A 17489-nucleotide genomic window follows, 5' to 3' on the forward strand; every position below is an offset into this window, starting at 1 on the left:
TGTCGAGGAGCGAGGGCAATGCATAGTATGATTGCACAGAGAATTCGAGTGCGAGGATGTCTGCGCGTGATGCGCATGACGGATCAGATGCATCGATGTGCCACAACCGTTGCGATACGAGGGGAGGATTAGAAACGCCTTTCTATCAAACCCCGCGTCCAAGCTTCATATTCCAGCCGCCAATTCACCTTAGACTCCTTCTCCTTGTCCCTATTCAAAGTCACACCCAGTTCGACTATCCTTCAATCCTACACCTTACACAGCACAGCCTATCCCCCTTTCACAGCGATCATGCTGGCATGATGGTCCGAGGTCACGACAAGCAACGAACAGGCCCAAATATCGTGAGTACAAGGTCCAAAAAGAAGAACGATCAGGGTGGCTTGGCACGAGCAATTCGCGGTGCAAACTCGTCCTTAGCTCTTTTCATCACCTTTCTACATCTCCATCTCGACCGTCATACGTCCACCCTTTCTCATCACCCCCACCCGCTCGGTCAAGGCATACATGGCGTGAACACAAGCTGATCACAACCTTTTCCCTCCATACCTGCTACTTCTCAACCTATCTGCGCGACTCCGCCTCGACCTCCTCCTCGCCCCTCCTTTCGCTCTCGCCACTCCTCTCCACCTCCCTCCCCTCCACTCCGGGTCATGCCCCAGTTCGGCTCATCTCCCGTCCAAAACGAGCCGTTACTCGGAAACGCCCAAGGCCCTGGCATGTCCCAGCGCCTATCAGAATCATCCCTCGCGTCTTACGACACACACCACACCATGTCCAACCCCAACGGCCGAATGGCCAACTCCTCCTCCACTCACTCCTTTTCCTCTGCAACTCCCCTCGGACCAGGCAACCAGCGCTTCGGGCCTACCGCGACCATGCACCCTTCGACGCCCGGAAAAGAGGGACGCGCCATCCCTGGGGGACTGGCCGCGGGCGCGGGCGGCGGCGGAGCCGCGGCCATGATGGATGATGATGACCTTGACGACGCCCTGCATACCTTCACCGCAAAGGACAAGAAGGATCTCAGCTCGCCATTTGATATCACTAGCGCGAGAGGATGGGCGAACGCGCTCATGCTGGCGACATTGGCGGCGGCCATTATCACGCTTTTCGGCGCGTATCCCATCATTTCAGCTTTCCAAAATGGGCAGCTAGGGTTTGGGAGCAATACCCCTGGGTACAATTTGGGAGGAATCAACTCGACTGGTGAGTCTCTTTTGGGCATTTGCGGCTAGCGGCAGGCTTCGAGATGATCACAGGCTGACAGTCAGGTCAATACCCCGAAATAGGCGTACCACGTCTACTAGACCCCGAAACACCGCAGAGCGCGTACACCAAGGTCGGATATGACAATGAGAACTGGAACCTCGTGTACTCGGACGAGTTCAACACGCCCGGCCGGACATTCTATCCTGGTGACGACCCATTCTGGGAGGCGATGGATATCCACTACTGGCCTACGGGGTGAGCATATTTTTATTGTCACTAGGTCATTGCTGACTTGCAGTGATTTCGAATGGCTGGACCCTTCGGCAGTAACCACCAAAGACGGCCACCTCGTCATCACCATGACCCAAGAGCCCATCAACGACCTCAACTTCAAATCCGGCATGATTCAATCCTGGAACAAGCTGTGCTTCAACCGGAACGCGCACTGGGAGGTGTCGGTCTCCTTACCTGGAACGTCGGGTATTGGTGGTTTCTGGCCGGCGTTCTGGACGATGGGGAATTTGGGACGGGCTGGATACGGTGGAACAACCGATGGTCTTTGGCCGTGGGTCCTGCCTGCTATCCGCGAGGATTGCGCTTACTTTCAGATACTCGTATGACACGTGCGATATCGGAACCCTCCCCAACCAAACCTACCCCAACATGACCGGTCCCGTCGCTACGCTCACTACCGGTGACAACCAAGGACCACTCTCTTTCCTTCCCGGTCAGCGGTACTCTGCCTGCACGTGTCCCGGCGAAGACCACCCCGGACCAAGCAACAATGTCGGTCGTGCCGCACCGGAAATCGACCTGATCGAGGCGCAGATCATCATTGACCTCGCGGTCGGGGAGGTGTCGCAATCCAACCAGATTGCCCCGTACGATGCCTTCTACCAATACAACAACGCCTCCATCTACTGCGACATCGCCGACCTCGGAATCTCCAAGTTCAACTCCTACAAGGGCGGAATATACCAAGAGGCCGTCTCGGTCCTCACCCAGGTCCCGTCCCGGATTTATCGGGATCAGGTGGTCGGCGGGCGGCGGGGCGAATTTGCCTCGTTTGAGCTCGAGTGGTATGCCGATTTCAAGAATCGGAAGAATGGGCATATAACTTGGGCGGTCGACGGGAAGCGCGCGTGGACCATGTATCCAGGAGCGATCGCGGCGAATCCGTTGACGGAGATTGGGGATCGGATCATTGCCGAGGAGCCCATGTACATGATCTTCAACTACCACATGGTGAGTACTGGACTTTTGCGGGATGAGCATGTCGCTAATGACTAGTCAAACAATTTCCAAGCCGTCAACTTTGCTCAATTGACTTGGCCAAACGAGTACCGTGTCGACTATATCAGGGTGTACCAGCGTGGTGACGGTACAATAGGATGCGACCCCTCAGGTGAGCCGTTTCTTGTTGGTAATATAATGTCTGCTGATCCTGCCAGACCGCCCCACCAAGGACTTTATCAACCGCCATCTCGACATCTACAACAACGCCAACATCTCCCAGTTCTCGCAGACGGGGCTGGTATGGCCTAAGAACAGGCTGGTGGATACGTGCTAGGCTGGATGCGCGGCGAGTAGCAGGAAGAGCGTTGAGCGGGATAACGAGTCTGCGTGGGATGCAGAGTGTTCTTGGATTGCCGGGACTGAGAAAGCTAGGGCATCCCCTTGCCTTGGTGATATGTCCAGCAACAGCATGCTTTGAGTAGCTTAGATGGGGGACACTCCAACGATATGATACATGTAACGATCCTGCAGCTAGCTTCATCGCGGTCTTCAAGCTCAAGACGAGGTGCCATACCAGGCGGGGATGGCCGGATCAACAAGAAAGGAGGAACGCAGACGTCATAGCGCACACAACCTCCTCTTTCCTCTACTTTACCTCTTTCTGTACACTCTAGTCGGCTCCACGCTGGTAGCAGCTACCTCGAGCCCAGTCGTTATACCGGCGCTACGCCCGACATTTTATTCGTGCTAGCGACGCTAGCGGCGAAAACGGAGGCCAGCGAGATCGGAAATCGATCTCAGATATCGGTAAATCACCAACGGACCTGGACGCGGACGTTGCTTGCGCAATGTGGACTCATGGTGCATCGCTCGGGGCGCTGGGCGATGCGGAGGCTGGAGACGGAATGATGGGCATGCTGGCCAAGCCGTGGCTTCCTCCTGGGACCGGACCGACTCGTATGTTCACCTCTCCCTCTTTGAGGACAAGGCATCTCGTGCGCCCGTTTCTTTCGCGCTGCTTTGATGTTTGCAGGCGTACCCGGCAGAGGGGCAATGATGGTAGGGAGGACTGGTGGGGCATGTGAACGAGGCAAGGGAAGTCAGCTGACATCAACTATAGAAGAGTTTAACGGTATGTTGTCCTTCGGCCTTCCCCTCGGGATACTGCCGTCCTCGATCGCTGGAGCTCTCTCGGACCCTCTCTGGGCCGACGGTGACTGTGGATGGATGAGTCAGCGTAGCTGATGCCTTAGGGACCTGGTTCTCGACCCAGCTCATACTTTCCCTCACAATCGGGATGTCCAGCTTCTGTGCCTTCTGCATCCTGCGCACAAAATGGGATATGGTCTATATGGGGCGAACGAAGCTGAAGCGTGAGCTGGGCTTGCTCTCCGAGTGCAGACTGAAAGCTGACTCGTCCTAGACTACTCGCCCTCTCCCGCTCACTCATCTGAAAGTCAGAAGGCGTCAGGAGGCAAATGGCTCGGATGGATCATACCGACAGTCCGCACGAGCGAGTTCACCGTACTCCAGACGGTCGGTCTGGATGCTGCTGTCGTGAGTATAAATGCCGCCGTGCGCATATATCCAGTAAAGCTGACTCGGCAGCTCCTGGACTTCTTTCGGATGAGCTTCATGCTGTTCTCGCTGGCGGCGATACTGGCTACAGTGGTTCTGATGCCGCTCAACTACTTTGTGAGCTGCCCTGACCCTTCATTTGGCGGAGAGGTGGAGCTGACGGTCTAGAAACATGGAACGACAGACTCTGAGCCAGATACCCCTCCCGACAACTCGACCTCGCTCTTCATCTCCTACATCCCCAGCAACACTACGCACCCGATCCCCCCGACGCTCTCAGAGCTCATCCTCGATCCTCAGACATCCGCCACCATCAACCTCCTCTTCACCTACCTCTTCACCGCGCTCACCCTTTCATTCCTCCACCGTAATTTCCGTCGCTTCGTCCAGTCCCGCCAAGCTTTCGCTCTCCACCTCACCCACTCCATCTCGGCCCGCACTGTACTCGTCACGAATGTCCCGACCCACCTTCGGGGCGATCGGGCACTGGCGACATACTTTGAAGGGTGTGGATGGCGGGTCGAAAGCGTCAGCGTGTGTCGGCAAGTCGAGAAGGTCCGGCAGGCGCTGGAGAGGCGGACACATGCGCTCCTGAGCCTGGAGAGTGCCTGGACGGAATGGATGGGCAATCCCGCGAGCCCAGCTGCGAAGGGATACAATCCGCGACTGTACACTGTGCCGAGAAAGAGGGCGCTTCTGGCCGCGGCGGAAGGAACGGCGAGTCCCGAGCAGGTGTCAGAACCGCTCATTCCGGATCTGGAGGACGAGCAGGAGTCGACGCCTTCAAGGGAGTCGTCCGGCGCCACCGTACGCCCTCAGCAGGAAGCTTCGGGAAGCACCAACCCTTGGCTGTCGACTTCCACTTCGACCATCACGCCGGCGACGCGCGACCCCGAGGCTGCAGCTCCGACTAAGGAGACCACCAGTGCACGCCCTCGACCGACATACCGCCCGAACTGGTTCGGGACCGCCGTCGATGCCATCGAGTATTGGGAGAAGCAATTCCTCGAGGCGGATGGAGAAGTGCGAACTTTGAGGAAGACAGGTAGCTTTGAAGCTACCCATGCGGCTTTCGTCACGTTTGACAATATCAATAGTGCTGTAAGTCTGCTCTCGGCCCCGCTACAGGTGTGTAAACTAGCACGAGCTGACACCCTCTTAGCAAATGGCATGCCAGGTCCTCCACTATCCGTACCACTCGCAACTCATAACCCAGCCCGCACCGGAGCCGCGCGATCTTGTATGGAGCCAGATCGGGATCTCGAATCGAGAGGGTTACATCCGCGTAGCTGTGGTCATGCTGGCGATGGTGATTCTGCTTCTGTTCTGGATTCGTGCGTATATCGACATTTCCCGCGGTGGTGGTGACCAGAAAGCAATCAAGCTGATTCTGGATAGCACCCGTTTCCGCCCTGGCTTCGCTGCTGTCTTACGCCGAAATCAAGAAGGTCTTTCCGGGACTCGCAAGACTCATCAAAAGCAGTCCAAGGCTGGCTCCATTGGTGCAGAACTCGCTGCCTTCGCTTGCGTTGATCACCTTCAACGCGCTTCTCCCTTTCTTACTCTCTTGTAAGCTAAACAGAGCTTCAAACAGGCTGGAGCGACCAAGCTTACATGATAGGGTTGTCTTACCAACAAGGATTCGTTTCGCGCAGTGCGACCGAGTACTCCTTGATGCGAAAGTGAGCTGGACAGCCCTCCTGTCTTCCAGGTACGGTAAAAGTTCGGAGCTGACCCACAGATACCACCTCTTCCTCCTTATCTCGGTCCTCTTTGTCTTCCTCCTCACCACCACCTACTTTGCCCTAATCCGAGATCTGGCCGATTCGCCAATGAAGATCCCTGAGAAGCTTGCGGCGGCGTTGCAGGCACCCAACGCACGGAACTTCATGGTTTCCTACGTCATGCTGCAGTGTGAGCTGCTCAACAGGCTTCCTTATTGGAGATTCTGGGAGCTGTAGCTGATCTGACAGCGTTGGGTCTGATGCCTCTCCAGCTCCTAAACCTGGGGCCACTTTTCTCGCTCGGCTTTGCTCGAGGTTTCTACACCAAGACCCCGCGAGGTGAGCACTTCCAAGTCTTATTCTCGCAGCCGAGACCAAAGCTAATACCGCTCCAGATTACGCAGAGGCGAACGCGCCACCCATGCTCAACTTTGGATGGGTCTATCCGCCTGCATTACTCGTCTTCACCATTACCTTGGTGTACAGTGTGGTCTCCCCGTTGATCCTGGTCTTTGGCGCTATCTACTTCGGTACAGCTTGTGAGTCAATGTCTTCACTGTACGAAGTGGTCAGACTGACCCTGCAGATGTGGCGTACAAGTATAAGCTCCTCTTCAGCGCGTCTCCTCCACACTCAAGTCCGCTTCATGGTTGCAAGCTGATCATCTAGTCTATTTCAAGCCATACGAATCCAACGGCGAAGCCTGGCTCATCACGTTCCGCCGACTCGTCTGGGCCCTCATCCTCTTCCAGATCTTTATGACCGGTCTCTTCTCCCTCGGTCACTACACTTCGCCATACCTTCCGCTGGCTATGGTCCCGCTCATCGTTTACACCTTGTGGTGGAGCTACTCGATGACCGAGGACTTTAAGCCACTCAGCACGTATCTCGCGCTCAGTAGCGTATGCGAGGTGCAGCGTGGCGAGGGTGCGGATCAGGCTGCCGGATTGGCGGACGAGAGCATCCCGATCTCGCAAAGGTGAGCTAGTATTGGCTCCTGGCGACCGACCGGTATAGGCTGATCATCCAGCAACCTCAATCATCGCCGGTATGGGATGAACGATGACACCCTCTACGTCGCACCCTCATCCAAGCACACCGACTACTCTCAGCCACCACTCAACAATTTCTACTATGGGGTCCTCAATACCGGCCGAAGACGTTATGCACACCCCGCCCTATCCGGAAAGTTGCCCTTCCCTTGGCTGCCTGCCGTCAAGAAGGCACCAGCGTTCGGGGACGGGGCAAAAGAGCGCCGCGGAGTGGTCCTAAGCTTGCGTCGCAAGATGGGCCAGAAGCTCAGCCGGGGCAAGGATGATGGTCCTGTTGGGCCTGGAGCGGCTTCGGGTCGGACAGGGCCGATCGCATTGCCGGAAGACTGGAGGAACGAGGGACAATGGGGCGATACGCTAGCTGCGGACGGAGCGGGCGAGTCTAGCTCGCAAGCCCCAGCGAGGGGCATGGGGTCTTCGGCTTCTTCCTCGTCCAACATCAACCCCTGGGGCGACCCAACACCTTCTCTCGCTGGTCAGATCAGGCGTCAGCTCTCGTTCGATCCTGGATCGGGCGTGATTGCGCTCCCAGATGAGGAAAATGTATGGGACGATCCGGATAGCGAGGAGGGTGATGAGGATAACGCAGAAGGGGCATCACCGGTAAGTCACGACTGCGCCGAATTCATTGTCCGAGCGATAGCTGATACTTCCAGTCCATGTACTACCATCACCCAGAGAGGAGCAAGAGTAGAGGCGGTTCAGAGGCTACTCTGGAATCTGGCAACGCCATAAAAGCACCTCAAAACAACCTCCGGATTTGATAGAGTCGCTTAGACCATGCACCCTGTTGATATCGCCTGGTAGCTGGCCTTACAGCCTTGATGGGAAACCAAGTACATCGACGATACGTATCACAGAACATACAACTCAGACTATCTAGCTTTCCAAAGTCAATCTACGCTTTACCAGCTCCCGCAGCGACATTCTTCATCCCTGACACCTGGTCACCCTTCAGCAGGGCGATCCATACAGTCACAATCCCCTTCAACGCCAGCGTGACACCCACTACTGCACCGGTTCCCGCCCATCTGTGAATCACAGCGCCCAGCATCCCACCACCCACCATCACCGCAATATACGCCAGCCTCTTGTTCCTTGGTCCCGCCCGCGGGTCCCGAAGACCCCGGAAGAGATGTTGGTCCGAGACGAGGTCGACGTACGACGACGTCATGGGTGCAGTGGGAAGCTCTGCGCTACCTGATTGCCGAGCCTGCGCGACCTGGGCGCCCGACATACCCGCAAAGAGGGCGAGGGGGAGCCATTCGTGTGTCGCGCCGACGTGGAAGAGGGGTGTAGAGGGGAGGACGAGGAGTAGGAGAGCGATAAAGAGGATGAGGAATTGAGCGATGTTGGTGAGGAGGAGCCAGGACCGGCGGCGCGTGCCTAACAGGTGTCAGCCGGACCCAGACGAGGAAGAGGAGTAGGCGTACCCATCAGGTGACCCAAGTGCCCAAAGATCCCTGCAAAGCCCAGGAAGCATCCAAGGGAGATCGCAGTCAAGACCAGCCTAATTCCGCCTCCGCCCGCACTGGCCATACCCGTCGTGGTTGTCCCTATCGCCGCCACGCACAGCAGGATGGTGTTTCCCGTTTGGTTTGATGCGAACGTCAAGAAGTCGGCATATGTCGTCGCGTCCAGAATGCTAATTAATCAGCTGAGACCTTGACGAGACGTAATGACTCGCTCACCCAGTGGCGAATGCCTGCAGGATCAAGGTAGGAACCATGGAGCTGGTGCTGATGTCCTCCGCTAGCCAGCCTGACCAGCCGCGCCGAACCGAAGATGGTGCATCATCTCCGTGGGCATCCGTGTCCAGCTGCACGGACGGGGGTCGGAGTGTGGAACCTGTGATGGTCATAGCTAGCTTCTCGGTAGAAGAGTCAACCATGCGGGGAGCGATGTTGGCCATTGATGTTGTCAGACTGATGGGAGCGCAATGTTCAGGATGAGTGAAAGTCGTAAAGAGTAAGTGTCAGCGGGCGGAGGCGCATGAGGGTCCCTATATACACTTCTGGAGGTGGCCCTACTCCTAATCGGGGGCACAGCCTTTCATACGAAGCCTGTTCTCCATCAGCCGAATAGACGATCAAAGTTAGGAAGAGTTGGAGAGGTATTCGTAGCAGGGTGGGGGGAATTCCGGAAAGGGTGGAATTCCAAATAACCTGCGCCAATCTGTGACGTGCTGTACAGATACCGCGTGAGAAACGGCTTTTAGTTCTCCTCCGGACGGGTAGCTCAGTTGGTTAGAGTATGCGCTTCACATTTGTGTGTTCGCGCAAGGTCGAGGGTTCGATCCCCCCTTCGTTCACATTTGTTTTTGCCCAAGCGGGCCTTCGCCTTTTTAACCAACCTGAGACTCATCAACTGACGCGCTGGCCAGCCCAAACCGCAATAGGTCCCTGGAACAACTCATACGCACAGAGATCCGTGGATAAAAGTGCATCATCAGAGGCCAGTAGGTCAATCGTTCATCCCTCTTGAGCAATGTAGACCCGTTTCCACCATTTCCGTCGTCTCGTTACTCGTCGCATGGCCGGTACTGGCGAGTCTAGCTCTGCGCCCGGCAAGGACGTGACTGCTAGGTTCTGCCAAGAATCATCTGAGTACACCCAGCCATCTACACCATCAGCGTTGTGTTGACATCGGTAAAGATTGAACTTACCGGCGTCGACTCCAACATCACTCCACAATCCCGAGACGTCCACCCTCCACTCTTCGCCCGGTATCCAGCTCCATCCCTGCTTTAGCTCAGGTCCAGCCTTCTCCGCTCCTCCACTCTCCGCTTCGTTATCCTCGAAGCCCCATACACTCCCTTCTCCCCTGATCTTGACCCATGGCATCCTCTCCCCAGCTCTCAAGAAGCGCTGACTCCAGCTTCCTGTCGGGAGCACATTCCCCGACACAGCTTTGGCTGTGCTGACAGCGGGATCTAGGCGCTCATTCTCCCATACCTCCACTTCGGCTATGAACGCTCGGCCGAGATCGTCGGGAAGTGAATCGGTGAGCATGAGGCGGGTTATCATTGCTTGTGCTCGACGGACGACCGGGAGAGCGGGGAGGGAGGACAAAAAGGGGGCGAGGTTCGGGTGGAATGCGAGTGGCGGAGCCCATCCGATCGGAAGGAGGAGATAGGGTATAAGATATACCGGGATGAGAGGGAGAAGGAGGCTTGGCGGGAGGAGTGCGAGGATTAGGTGGGTCGGTGTGAGGGGTAGCGAGGTGGGTGATTTCGAAGGTGTGAGGGTGGCAGTGATTATCCCTTGAACGTCCTCGTACGCGTCAGATCTTGAGATATCAGCCAAATTGCCCATTCTGACTAGTGCCGGGTCCGAGAGAATTTACTCACATCCAGCCCATTGTATTCTGAATAGCCTGGACATTCATATAGTAGTCCACGCCGCTCTCCGCCTCCTTGGGCGGGGCCACCGGGATCGCCTCTCCGTCAATCCCGGTCGAGACTGAGACGGGACCGCCATCAGGGTCGATCTTCGTGCCAGTCGAACGCAGTGTAGACGCTGAGGGCGTCGAGATAGGCGTGCCGAGCAGTGAGGGAAGGGGAGTGCGCAGCTCGGAGAGGTGCAGAAGGAGGATGATGAGGACCAGCGATGGCAAGAGGAGGAGTAATCTGGGTTGAAAGGCTACCGTATTAGTATCCCATCGTCATGCAGACGATGGAAGAAGCTTTCGCACTTACCGATGAACGTCCAGGTCATCATCCACGCCCAAGTCCACAGGGGTTTCCGCCAGAAGAGGACCTCTTCTATTCTATCCTGCATCCAGAAGACTGGCCCAACCTGTCGAGGTCAGGTCCGTTAAAGCTACATCATACCGTCGTGAGCTAGCTTACCTTCGTGATGAACCTGCGGAAGTTATGGCTCATGATATCCAGCCTCAGCCCTTCTCTTTGAGTATTGAGTTCCCTCGGCCGGCCTGGTCCGCCCTGCACCTTGGCTGTAGGCAACTTAGGCAGATTCGTGGGAAGCAGTGACGAGAGCAATAGATCTGACACATTGCTAGGTAGTGATGCTGTTGGGATAGCATACTTTCTGCCTGCGGCTGCAGCGGGCTGGGTCGAGGTGGACGCGGTCGGTGGGAACGAGGGTTTCGCCGGCAATGGTGGATCCACTTTGCGTTCTCTGTCTTCGAGTGAAGAGCGCGTACGATCAGGCGGCTGTATAGGTCTGGCTGCTGATGGTACCTGGATGTAGCTGGGCAAGGTGGACATTATAGCTAGCAGGAAAGAGTGACAAGAGAGAGATGAAACGGGTTGAAACTTGGTCGAGTGCGCAAGCAACGTAATGACGTCAGCAAATACAAGCTGTAGCCGAGGAAGGAGAGCCTTGCACTCTACGAGTACCTTCAATCTCTTCATAGCGTGCTCTCACACTCATCTACCCCTCGAGAAACGATTTAAGACAAAGATCTTACAGAAAGATGTCCATCCGGTTTATAAGCCAAAAGATCGCTCAGCAGGTGGGTACCGGTCATCTCCCGGTCGCGAGAGGACGTCCACTCAGCTGACTGGTCAGATCGATGAGGAGCTCATGTCATCCAGCGGCGCCTTCTCGCTTGATCAAGTATGAACCTCGGCCCAAAATTAGAGAGCCATGCACTGATGTTTCTCAGCTGATGGAGCTGGCGGGTCTTGCCTGTGCTCAAGCAGTGGCCAAGACGTACCCCGTCAATACCCATCCTCGCGTCCTCGTCTGCTGCGGGCCAGGTAATCAAGTACGCGCACAGCCTGCAGCCTTGATCAACGCTAAAGGGACAACAGGGTGGCGATGGTCTCGTAGCTGCGCGTCATCTGCATCATTTCCGCTACAAGCCAACGATCTATCTCCCGAAGCCAGGCTCGAAGGATATCTACCAGCGCCTCCTGAAGCAGTGCGAGAACCTCGAGATACCGGTTCTCAAGAGTATAGAGGAGCTGGAGAAGGGCGTGAAGGAGACAGATGTCATTCTGGACGCTATCTTCGGTGGGTATAGCCACTTGATCATCAGGGTCTGGCTAACCAGAAAGGGTTCTCCTTCCACCCTCCCCTTCGGCGTCCATTCGACCGAATCCTTGCACTGCTGGGCTCATCCTCTGCGCCCATCCTATCCATAGATATCCCCTCGGGATGGGACGTTGAGCGCGGTCGGCAGAAGCTCGAGACTGAGCCGGACGAGAACGGGAAGGTGGATGTCGTGGAGACATTTGTACCGGATGCGTTGATCAGCTTGACGGTGCCGAAGAAGGGTGTGAGAGAGTTCAAGGGAAGGCATTGGCTCGGCGGACGCTTTGTGCCAGAGTAGGTGCCAAATCAGCTTTACATGGTGTCTGCTGACTCCGCAGTGCCTTAGCCAAAAAGCTTGAGCTCAATCTGCCCGAGTATGGAGGAGTCGACCAAGTTGTGGAGCTCAGTGCCAAGCTGTAGCGATGTGCAATCACGATCCAAATGCATCCAACCTAGAGAGTCCATATGTACAGCTTCTTCCCTCTTGTCTCTGCCCTCTTCCTGCAAGCGCACCATCCTTCAAGAACTATTGAGCCAACCTCGAGAAGAAGTGGAAGAAGTCCACGTTGCTCGCCCCCATCCCGCACTCGTAAATGTAGTTGCTGCTGACCCACGCACTCCATACCGCCCGCTGATACTGCTCCGGCAGACGCTGCATGAGCTCGTCCAGGCCGAGCTTGTCGACGAGCGTCTTGGGGATCGCGTGCGCCAAGACGTTCTTGCGCGATTGGAGATTGTCGTACAGGTCCGATACCTCGAGCTCATTCTGAAGGTCGTTGAGGGTTGACGAGAGCTGGTCGGTGATGCGCGTGCGGGGCATGGTGCCCTTTTGCCGTTGCCACTCCTTGGCGATGCACGAGTATTCCGCCGCGGCGTTCTCGCAGACCTTCTGCTGTATGTCCTTGACGTAGGATTGGTCTGCCAGTCAGCCAAAGCCTTCGCAAGAACAAGGGATACTTACAGAACGGTGACGGCTTGCCATCCTTGAAGATCATGAGATCCCCGTACTCCCCATCCTTCAAGCTCAGACCCGCCAGCACCTCGAGCGAACTCGACGTCACACCACCCTTGTTGGTCGACGCGTCCTTGAACAGCACCACGCCCTTCTTCTCCAGCCAGAGACGCGCCTGCTGGGTGAAGAACAGGTTGGCGCCCTCAATGACGTACTTGAAGTGGGGCTTGCCATCGCCGTCGATGAGGTTTGCGACGTTGGACACGTTGACCGCTTCGGGCCGACCACCGCACGGGACGAAGAGATCCGCCTTGACCCGGAAGTGGAAGTTGTTGCGGAGATCCGTGCCGTCTGGGATGATCTCGCCGGATGGGAGGCGGACATCCTTCTCGTCGACCAGGACGCGGTAGCCCTCGGGACCGAGCTTCTTGGGATCAAAGCCGGAGATGGGAGAACGGGCCTTGGCGAGGCGGATGAGCTCGGGTCGGTCGAGTCCTGCGGGATCGTAGAGGACACCGGATCCGTCAATGATGGCGATCGTCTTGTCCTTGCTGAGCAGGATCTCGTCTATATTGTCAGCTTGGTCATCTACACCTAGGGGAAAATAAGGCTCACTTGATCCAAGATCACCATCTGGCCCACCCGTCTGGAACTTGGTGACCTCCTTCTCATTCAGGCCGTGCGCCTTGAGAACACCGTAGATGTACTGCCTGACCGAAAGACTGGTCATACCGTCTGACATGTCAGCTGAATCCCTGGCAGCTAAGACCAAACTCACAGATGTCGTGCGGGATACCACCGAGCGACTCGGCCGACTTGCCGGTAGTGAACGACTTCCACCACGGTGCGCCGCGCTTCTTGGCGTGCAGCGCGGCCCAGTCCATGAGGTCGGCCGTGTTCTCGTCCGGGCCAAAGAAGAGGATCTCCGGATCTTGGCGGTTCGAAACATCCACGATGGGACCCTTGATACCAGGTGACTGGCCGGGAATAAGGAGGTCGATGATGGCCTGAATGTCAGCTGGGCTTGATCAACTTGGCTGAAGAGAACTTACATCGACGTATTTGTGGAAGGCCTGCTTGATATCTGCGCCGACAATGGGCAGGATCGTCCCCTTGGCTCCACCTTCTGGGATATCCTTGTTCTTCAGGTTCTGAGTAGCCGCCAGGCCGTAGTTCTCGTCGAACAGAGTTCGGACGTTGGAGTTGTAGTTCCTGTTGACGTCAGCTCTGACACCACGAAAGCAGCATGGAAAGCTTACTCATTACCTCTCGACCGGATGATGCGGATACCTCCACGAGCAACATCCCTGAACCGGACGTGGAACCCTCGGAAGTCGGAGCCGACGACGAAGAACATCCCGAAAGGCTGCTTGGGGTATTCGACCTCAGGTAGGAAAGCCGGGTTGAGGCGGAACGACAGCGCGACCTCTGCAATGGCATCAGCTACGGCCATCCACACCTGAACTGAAACGACATACTGGTAGGCTGGTAGAAGTTGCACTTGATGACGTGCTTGTTGAAGACCAAGAGCGCCTCGAGGATCTGGAAGGCGTGCTGGTTCGATGCTTCCTTGCGGATCTTCTGGTACAGCTCTTGATCTGAGAGGGGCTGCTCGGTCTTGAGGCGCTGGAAAGAGAGGGTGGGGGTGAGATGGGACGCTTCGTCCGCCGCGGGGTCTATAAGGTCAGCTCAGGCGCCATACGTCACACGGAGAGGCCAAACTCACAGTGTACCATGGCGAAGTTGATGTAGAGCATCCTGACCAGTTCGGGGTGGTTCAGGATGACATCCTTGATGCTCTCCCGGGTGAAGGTCTCCTCCCTGAATCGCGTCTTGATCTTGTTGAGCACCTCCATGTGGCTCGAGTTGCTCTCGTCAAGCGCTAGACCGTCAGCTATTACTTCGTGGTCACTGCCACGGCAACTCACCATCCTTGAGAGCAATGTAGGCCGATCCGAGCCGGTTGCAGAAGTGCTGCGCAAAGATCCATCCGACGTAAGCGTATGTGGCCTCCTGGACGGCATGCGTGGAGTCGCTGTCATCGATGACGTTGAAGAAGGGGTTGTCGGGGAGAACAAAGAGGAGGGAGGCTTCGCGGACGACCTGGTGGATCGAGTGCTCGATGGGCGGGGCGCGGGTGTTGGGGACGGGGTTGAGGTACATCGCTATCGGTCAGCTATTTTCTGTCTCTAGCACCTGAAAAGCCCACAGATGATGGTGACACCGTTGGCGAATTGCTCGACATATTTCCTGGCCGAGTACAAGCCGTAGAAGTGGTACAGGTCAGAAAGGGCCGAGAAGAACTTCTTGGTGCCACCCATCCTGCCGATCAGCACAAGTCCTTCACAATAATCCGCTGAACTCACTTGTAACCAATGACTACCCGCCTCTCCCGGCTGTCCTCGACCTCGTACATCTCAATGACGGGACCCTCGCGCCTCTCCACCTCATCCATGACCTCCTGGTAGATGTCCAGGGTGTTCTCGGTCGCCTTCTCCAAGAAGGACGCGTCGGAGACGGACCGGATGTCGGTATTGCCCTTCTCGTTCTTCTTGGGGCCCTCGGTGGGGAAGACGCAGCGCTGGACAAAGTAGCATCGAAGCTGCTGGGAGATGGTGGAGGAGATCGCGCCAGTGGAACGGTAGGTCTCGAGGCGGTAGGCCTTGGCGGGGGAGGACTTGTCGATATAGAGAGCGTCAATTCTGCACATTAGAAACTGGTCATGAACTCAAGTCAAGGGACTTACCGCTTCTCCGTGCTCGCACCGGGTCCCTTGTCGACAGTCACACCGGGCTTGCTGGAGTGGATCCACACAGCGCCCTCCTTGGCGCCAGCCTTGTCGCCCTCGGGCGTGATCTTCTCGAGGTCGATCACGAGCATCTCGGGGTCGTGCTTGGTGTACGCGAGGAGCTTGGCAGAGTAGAGGGCGAGGACGTGGTCGGCGATGGCCTCGGGAGTCTCGGCCAGGAAGTAGCTGAGAGTTAGCAGGGTCCGACGCACTACACCAGGGCGCACTTACGCGTTGTCAATGCCGAGGTGGTTGTAGAACCAGTCGACCTCTCCAGCGACGAGCTCGACCGGGAGGAATCCCGTTCCGCTCAGGATCCCGGCGACGTCGGCCTGCTGGTTTGCCTTGAGCGGGAAAGGAGATGACTTGTAGCCGCTGCATCATCAGACATGCCCCTATGCTCTCGATAAAGCTCATTGTGCGCCTCAAGCAGATACTCACATCGTGTCTTTCCGGATGCGGTTGACCTGATCGCTTGAGCCGTTCTTGCCGCCCAGCCCGGCGGCGTTGAGAGCACCGTTCATGAGGTTGGTGAGCTGTTGGGGGAGGGGAGGGTTCTGGAGTGTCAGCTTTGGCTCATCACGTAGTAGGTCCTCACTTGCCTGGGGAGTGATGCCAGTGGGAGTAGACATGGTGAGAACTGATTAAGTGCAGAACAAAGAGGTATGATGCTGCAGGATTAGCTGCTTTCATCAACTTGTACATGTGACGCCCTGACGCCCTTTGAGCCGAGCAGCTGACGCTCGAGCATCGCTCAGCAGCGGCTATCCCGGTCTCAAAGGCATGTCGAGTAAGGGGTAGGGGTGAGGCACGTACCAGGTGAATGAGGGCGCGAGCTTGAATGACGTTTTTCTGTAGCGTCAGTGCGCGCCTTTTATATCTCGCCAGATCGCGATAACAGCATGTATGGGAAGATGACAGTCGAAGGCGCGGGACGTTCGCGAAGCGGCTTTCACTGATAGAGCGGGGAGTAGATAGACACGTCGTCAACGTTGCCGCTCAGGCCGCTGAAACAAGGTGAAAGGAGTGAATTGAAAGTGGAGGCGCGATAGCGGGGGGGAGATAAGCTTGGGATGTGTGGTACACGGGGTCGTGTGCATCCTTTCCGGATGATAGGTAGAGGAGATAGGGCAGGAAATGGGGAGATAAGAGCATGGATGGCAGGTTGCGGGCAGCAGAACATGGGCTCACAAGCTGCTGATCTGAACGAGGAATGCTGAAACGCGGAAAGGGCGGAGTGGTGTGGACGGAGGGAGAGACGGTCTGCCCTGTCGTCTTTTCTCTTTATACACGATGGGGATGAGGGAGATGGACGAGAGAGTAGTGATCTGTGCGCGATTTATACGTGGTTCGACGATGCAAAGTGATTTCGAATCTCTACTGGAGTGTTCGAAATGGTCGCGCTCTCACGTCGCTGCAGTGACGTAAACGTTCCTCACTTGGGGTCCCCACTGGCGCCGAGAGGGACAGGATCCGGATCATGCGGTCTTTTTACGTCACCCCGAAGAGAAGTTTTTCAAGAGCCGTCGCTTCCAATGCACTCCTCTCGAGTGCTTGAGTTGTGTGCATGGAAGGCTGCATGCTACAGCTGCACTGCTGCTGCAGTCGGCATGTATGATCAAGCAAGCCACGGGCGAAGCGCGCAAGATGAAGCTCGTCTGAAAATTTGCATGCCTTACCGGCATATCCGAAGCGAATCGGCCGAGATCGGCGCTGTCCGGACGGAGCTGATTAGATTTCGAATCGGGGGGCACCGCACTGGGCAGTGGCGTCACGATGGGATATAGAATGCGGAGGATGGGCGATAGCTTAATTGGCATGGGAAATCAAGAACGAGAGGGGATAATGTAGCAACAGAACCCTCCGGAGTTGGTTTGGAGTTGGGCAGCTCTTGATCTTCGTAGATTGAGTCTCGGCCAGCGAGCTCTGCAGCGGTGTAGCTAACAG

The 17489-nt window shown here is 56.4% G+C and overlaps 6 protein-coding genes and 1 non-coding gene across 7 annotated transcripts; 4 read left to right on the forward strand and 3 right to left on the reverse strand.

The window, feature by feature from the left end:
* Nucleotides 1–653: 653 nt before the first annotated feature.
* Nucleotides 654–2782, forward strand: MKK02DRAFT_26926 (putative glucosidase; the record flags this gene model as incomplete). Its single annotated transcript, XM_053087276.1, has 6 exons — nt 654–1209; nt 1275–1467; nt 1511–1777; nt 1821–2457; nt 2503–2617; nt 2664–2782. 6 exons carry the CDS (start codon nt 654–656, stop codon nt 2780–2782), a joined length of 1887 nt encoding a protein of 628 aa, XP_052945149.1.
* Nucleotides 2783–3362: 580 nt separating this feature from the next.
* On the forward strand, nt 3363–7537 carry MKK02DRAFT_26643 (uncharacterized protein; the record flags this gene model as incomplete). The annotated part of the gene is made up of 15 exons (XM_053087229.1): nt 3363–3405; nt 3690–3821; nt 3872–4005; nt 4057–4143; nt 4195–4701; nt 4795–5127; nt 5189–5360; nt 5425–5595; nt 5648–5708; nt 5738–5940; nt 6000–6089; nt 6146–6289; nt 6337–6387; nt 6420–6729; nt 6781–7537. The coding sequence occupies 15 exons, from the start codon at nt 3363–3365 to the stop codon at nt 7535–7537; spliced, it is 3195 nt and encodes a 1064-aa protein (XP_052945150.1).
* Nucleotides 7538–7700: 163 nt separating this feature from the next.
* MKK02DRAFT_32816 (uncharacterized protein) lies at nt 7701–8714 on the reverse strand (the record flags this gene model as incomplete). Its single annotated transcript, XM_053088583.1, has 3 exons — nt 7701–8188; nt 8236–8447; nt 8494–8714. The coding sequence occupies 3 exons, from the start codon at nt 8712–8714 to the stop codon at nt 7701–7703; spliced, it is 921 nt and encodes a 306-aa protein (XP_052945151.1).
* Nucleotides 8715–9029: 315 nt separating this feature from the next.
* MKK02DRAFT_t47 lies at nt 9030–9113 on the forward strand. The gene has a single exon. It is a non-coding gene; the product is annotated as a tRNA-Val (tRNA).
* Nucleotides 9114–9273: 160 nt separating this feature from the next.
* MKK02DRAFT_32817 (uncharacterized protein) lies at nt 9274–11030 on the reverse strand (the record flags this gene model as incomplete). The annotated part of the gene is made up of 5 exons (XM_053088584.1): nt 9274–9422; nt 9468–10090; nt 10152–10443; nt 10500–10599; nt 10653–11030. The coding sequence occupies 5 exons, from the start codon at nt 11028–11030 to the stop codon at nt 9274–9276; spliced, it is 1542 nt and encodes a 513-aa protein (XP_052945152.1).
* Nucleotides 11031–11239: 209 nt separating this feature from the next.
* Nucleotides 11240–12222, forward strand: MKK02DRAFT_36681 (YjeF N-terminal domain-containing protein; the record flags this gene model as incomplete). The annotated part of the gene is made up of 6 exons (XM_053089475.1): nt 11240–11278; nt 11335–11382; nt 11432–11533; nt 11580–11781; nt 11826–12096; nt 12141–12222. 6 exons carry the CDS (start codon nt 11240–11242, stop codon nt 12220–12222), a joined length of 744 nt encoding a protein of 247 aa, XP_052945153.1.
* A 106-nt stretch (nt 12223–12328) lies between these two features.
* Nucleotides 12329–16174, reverse strand: MKK02DRAFT_25823 (glutamate dehydrogenase; the record flags this gene model as incomplete). The annotated part of the gene is made up of 14 exons (XM_053087098.1): nt 12329–12720; nt 12764–13321; nt 13370–13489; nt 13533–13761; nt 13807–13966; nt 14014–14182; nt 14233–14430; nt 14481–14636; nt 14683–14919; nt 14964–15076; nt 15121–15456; nt 15501–15728; nt 15774–15917; nt 15984–16174. The coding sequence occupies 14 exons, from the start codon at nt 16172–16174 to the stop codon at nt 12329–12331; spliced, it is 3231 nt and encodes a 1076-aa protein (XP_052945154.1).
* Between the last annotated feature and the right edge of the window lie 1315 nt (nt 16175–17489).

Source organism: Dioszegia hungarica, assembly GCF_025882075.1.
Source record: "Dioszegia hungarica strain PDD-24b-2 chromosome Unknown MKK02contig_8, whole genome shotgun sequence".
NCBI classification, from domain to species: domain Eukaryota; kingdom Fungi; phylum Basidiomycota; class Tremellomycetes; order Tremellales; family Bulleribasidiaceae; genus Dioszegia; species Dioszegia hungarica.